The sequence below is a fragment of the Empidonax traillii genome, unplaced genomic scaffold, assembly GCF_003031625.1.
Source record: "Empidonax traillii isolate 1590-97213 ecotype Southwest subspecies unplaced genomic scaffold, ASM303162v1 scaffold611:size485065, whole genome shotgun sequence".
NCBI lineage: Eukaryota > Metazoa > Chordata > Aves > Passeriformes > Tyrannidae > Empidonax > Empidonax traillii.
The window spans coordinates 296,068-301,326 of NW_020955804.1; the positions used below are offsets into that span (position 1 = coordinate 296,068).

General features: G+C 42.5%; 1 protein-coding gene across 1 annotated transcript in view; it reads left to right on the plus strand.

The window, feature by feature from the left end:
• Nucleotides 1–361: 361 nt before the first annotated feature.
• Nucleotides 362–5,259, plus strand: part of NT5DC1 (5'-nucleotidase domain containing 1) — a 132,287-nt gene continuing 127,389 nt past the window's right edge. The window contains exons 1-3 of the mRNA XM_027898640.1: nucleotides 362–588; nucleotides 1,958–2,049; nucleotides 3,689–3,760. Of these exons, the coding sequence (XP_027754441.1) occupies nucleotides 496–588; nucleotides 1,958–2,049; nucleotides 3,689–3,760 (257 nt within the window). The 5' untranslated portion in view covers nucleotides 362–495. The remainder of the gene's footprint in view (nucleotides 589–1,957; nucleotides 2,050–3,688; nucleotides 3,761–5,259) is intronic.

Below are 5,259 nucleotides of genomic sequence, written 5' to 3' on the forward strand. Positions count from 1 at the left end.
AATAAGATGTAAATAATAATAAATAAGATAATTGTCTCCGGTAGGGCCCTTGCAGTGGGGCACTGGCCGTCCTGTCATTAATCAAGGCTGACTCCTGCTTTCCGCCTGCGCCCTGCAAAAGCCCTCCCGATGACCCGCGTTCGCGAGGCAGCCACCTGAAGTCAGAAGAGCGGGAGCCCTCCGTACCCACGCCTGCTCCCCAGCACACAAAGCCCCGGCGGGAAGCGTGTTTTTCGAATCGGAGCGCTTGGGCACGCCTCCGGCCGCCCGCCCTCTGCGCCCGCCTCTGCAAACGCCGTGTTCGCCGACGGGCTGTGCCGCAGGTGAGGGCGGCCCCGTCGGGGCGGGGCGAGGGGGTTGTGCGGGCACCGCTCCGCTCAACCCCGCATCGTCCGCGCCGCAGGAAGCGCCGCCCGAGCTCCTTCCTCCTCTTTCTCCTCCTCCTCCTCCTTCGTCTCCTCCGCCCGCCTGCGGCGGCGCGGCGGCGGCTCGGCGATGCAGCAGCACTTTTCCCTGGCTGACTGCGACGTGGTGGGCTTCGACCTGGACCACACGCTCTGCCGGTACCACCTCCCGCAGAGCGCTCGGGTGAGTGCGGGCCGGCGGCACGGCCCGGCCGGGGGGGAGCCGCGGGAGGGGGACCCCTCTCCGCTCCCCGCCGCCTGCCCAAGCGAAAGGGAAAGTGCCGGTTCCAAGGGGTGCGGGGCCGGGACCCCCGCGGCGGGAGCAGCGAGCCGTGGGCCGGCTGTCTCAAATATCCACGGAGAAACCTAGGGCGATGAGAGAAACACAAGTGCATCTCTCGCCGGGCCCTTCCTCAGCAGGCCTGTGCCCGAGCTAAGGGGACAGCCATATCTTCCTCCTTGAAAAAGGTGCTTTTTCCCAGCTGTAGCGGCGCTGAGAATAAAGGCAGAGTCCCTGCACTTACCCGCCACATCCAGAGATGCTGCAGAGTGAGGAGTCCGCAGCACTTCGGACAGGCAATCTTTGAAAACTTTCTGGTGCTTATAATAAAACGCCGAGCTTAGAGGAAGTCAGCACCCCTGACCCAACTCTCTTGTCCTTTTCGGAGAGGAACTGTTGTCACGTGCTGTGCCTTCCCGCCCTTGGCACTTTTATTTTCAAACTCCCTTGCGGTACTCTTTCATTGACTCGTCCTTCTTTGTTGATGTCAGGACTCTGCCCCGGAGCTACCTTGTGTAATGTATGCTCATGGTAATTTGCTTCCATTCACATACAGTACATTTTGCACTGCACAGGATTCCTACACGAATTGCAAGATATTTCAGAATTCTATATAGGAACAAATGCTTATGAGCTGCCCCATTTGTAAATAGGCATATTTACATACATACATACATACATACATACATACAAATGTGCCTTATCCTGTGTTGAAAAAGTGCATTGTTTCCTTTAGCTCTGAGTGAAATTCCATGGAAAAGCATCTTCTTTACAATAGAAGCAGGAAAATGTATAAGCCTATTTCTAGCTGGGAACTGCACAATTCTAGGCTTACCTTCCATATTCTTTCTGTTACGCCACACACCACCACGTCATGTCTTACACAAGCACATTCTTGGTGGTGTATATTCCTTCAAATACTTTTTAAATGTCCTCTAAGGTTATATATTTATTATTTTGGAAGCTGCTTGTTGAACCTCAGTAAGCATGACATTTAAAATTGAAAACCAAAAAAGACTGGGGAGGGGAAAATAGTGACTAGTCTTTAAGTATTTACCCTCTTGGTTTCCCAACAGTCTTGAAGCACAGGAACCTCAAGGTAGAACGTTGCAAACCTAATTGTGGTGGACAAGGTACACCAGAAGTCTTGTGTGTTTTCCAGCCATGACAGAAATAATCTCAGGCACTATTTCCCAGTGGAGGCAGTAGGCCAGAGCCCCTGGTTTGATCTCACTTAATCAATGTAATTAATGCATGTATTTTTCATTTGTAGCTAATATATGATAGTTTTGCCCAGTATCTTGTAACGGAGAAGGGGTATGATGAAGACTTGCTGATTCTAGCTCCAGACAGCTTAGACTTCTGGTGAGTACTTTGAAGATAACAGAAACTTTTTTTATAACTTCCTTTATGCTATAACTTTTACAAAGCTTGGAAAACAGCTTCTCTTACTAGGCAGTTGCTGTTAGGAGTGTCAAACCCAATTGATAGATCCAGAATTATGGTTTTAAATACTTGTTCTAACAAGTATTTGTCATGAGATACTTCTAACATGGTGTTTTGAAGAGAGAACTGAGCATCCGAGCTTGCTTTGTCTGTGCTTCTAGCTGTCTGGACACAAACCTTTTAGTCTGACTTACTCTCTTATTTATGTAGCTTCTTTGTCTTCTATTCAACTGGTAAATCCAGTAACCATCAGAATTTAGTAATTTTTATCTTGACAGATGTGGTTTTGTTTGTGTAAGGCATAATAATCCCAACAGCCTTCTGAGAAACCAAGGACAGGTGATTCGCGAATGGGTAGCTCTTTGGTGGCACATCAGGCACAAAGCTGTGATGCAAAAGACTGAAATGCAAGCTCCTGTTCTGAACTCAGTGGTCTCTGAGCAGGACCATGAACTCAAATCTTTGATCTTTAAACTTTCATGTGTTATTATCTAGGCCATGGTGGTGGGGACTTTAAAGCCAGGTAATCACTGGATTTTTTTTTAGGAAAAACACACAGATTTTTAAACTAAATAACGCATGTATTCTTGTGTGATGGTTTCTACAATATTTGACTGGACTGCTTCCAGTGAGATTGGTTACAACTTCCATGAGACAAGCAGTGTAACTATTTCTCACATTTTGAGGCCTGATGCAAGAGATACTTTGTTAAGATCTAGATGCCTTGGGCTTGATCTCTTATTGAAGCAGGAGGTTCATTAATGTGGACCTAAAAGCCCACAGTGCTGGTAGCTGTGTGTCGATGCTAATTGTCCGGGTGCAATTCATGAAAGGTTGGGATCTGCTTGCTGCCTTCATGTCATATATTCTTTTTTTTGGGTGCCTTATAACAGAGGATGAAGGTGTAATTACTTTTTCAGTCTCGTTTATTCAATTGTATTCTAACCATTGAGCTCTGAACTAATTTTTCAAACAACCTAGGTAAATGTAGATTCAATTATCTGGAATATACAAATTGATTAGGGAGAGTTAGACACTCTTGATGAGTGTCTCTCCTTTGTGCCAACTCTTGCCCTTGTTAGTGCTGGCTAGCATGGCAATGCTTCTTTGGTTATTCAGTTGCCTCATTTAGAGCAATGTTCTACCTCTCCTTCCCACAATAACTGGTGTTATCAGTCTAGTAATAATAACTAGAGGTGTTGCCACAAAAAAAATATTTCTTTAATAGAAGTGACTTAGTTGTATATGTTTGGATCTTAATCCTCGAACCAATCTCTATGAACAGTCACTGAACAGTCACTGAACGGTGGAATTGGATTTATTCAGTAGAATTTTGCTATGTAAGTGAAATCCAGTCGTCATTGTAATAGTATGTCTATGCTTATATGGAGCATTGTTCAAATATGAAAGTATTTGAAAGGTTGTGACTTGCATGGTTTTGTGTAGCATCATTGCTATAGAAGCACCATAGCTTCTGTAACTGCATATCACTGATAGATAAGAGGACATTCCTCTGAAACCATTAATTGTTTCTTCCTTAAAATCAAATCATTCTTAGTTGCAAAGGTTTGGTGTTGGACATTGAAGAAGGAAACTTCCTGAAACTTGCAGAAGATGGAACAGTTTTAAGGTAGTATTTACAGTAAGGTCTATATTATCAAATATAAATTGTATTGTTAAATATTATCCCTTTTCTAAACACCATCTTCAATTTTATAAATATTTATATATGTTTATAAATATTTAAAATATTAATTTCAGCATGCATCCATTTATTAGATGTAGAAGTTGAAATAATCTTTGGTAATGTAGTACTCAGTTTCTCTTAATGTTACATATCCAGTCTTTTTGTAATGTTTCCATACTAGCTAGTAGTAAATAATATCTCATTTTTAAAAAACATCAGAGACTCTGAGGGCACACTTCTTGAAAGTAAATTCACTTTTTTGATGGCTACCAATATACTCTCTGTCCAGTTCTGGTAAAATCTGGAATAAGGTTTTTCTTTGGATTGTGAGTAACCTCACTTGGAGGCAGTGCTAATGACTAATGCTAATGATAGGAACACTATTATCTTTGTACCATATACATTCAAAATTCTGCAAGCTTACAACGTATAATTTAAATAGCTTGAGATAAATTAGACACAGAAACTGACACATTCACTTTTGGAATTCTGGGGTTTTTCCTCTTTAAAACTATATTTTGCTTTCAGTCGTCATTTTGGTACATCCTTAGCTCCTCTTTCACTCCTTGTTGTTTTGTTTTTAAACATAGTAGGCTGCTATTTTGAATCAAATATCTGAAAAGTAAATATACCTAAAGGATATCAGTCCCAGCCCCATTTCTCTGTTATTTTGTTCTAGAATGAAAAACTGTGTAATTTAGTATGCAAGACAGACTCTACTTTTTATTCTTTCTGATAGCATGTGGGAGAAGAAGCTTGAAGATGCTAGGGAAAATCAGAACTCATAAAAAAGAAATACCTTTGAGTCATTACTGTGTATCCCAAAATTCATTTAATCGCATGAATTTTGGAGTACTAAATGCAGAATTCAAGATTAAAGTGTGTGCCTCATTAAAGGCAAGAGTGGTACCGGATTACTTGGCCTGGCATTGCCTGCATTTGCTTCAAAATGGGGCCCAATTTGATGGTGGTCAAACTCATTGATTTATAATTCCTAAAAAGGTTTGTGTGTACTTCTGTATTAAAGAGCTGCTTGCAGGGCTCAAACTAGCACTTTTCCATAGTTCTGCCCTGCATTCTGTGAATGTTACGGGGCTTCAGAATGATGTATAGGCTTTCTGCACTGTGCTTTTTTGTGCAGTGTATATTGATAGCTCAGGTATAGAGAGTGTCCTCACACAATTGAAAACATTCGAGCAATACAGAGTGATTGTGTTAGCAGGTGAGGCACAGTAGCTGTGCCCCCAGCCAACCAAACCTTTGTGTAGTAAGGCTTTTATCAAAAACTGTAATGTATATGGTAAAAACATAGGTCCTGGGAAACTTCTGAGCTATAAAGAGAGTCAGTTTTGATCAACTTGCATGCATTGCAATGTTCTGTTGCAGTGTGTTACTTTGCAGAAGTAGTGTCTTAGATGTTTTCAACCATTTCCTTTTTTTTT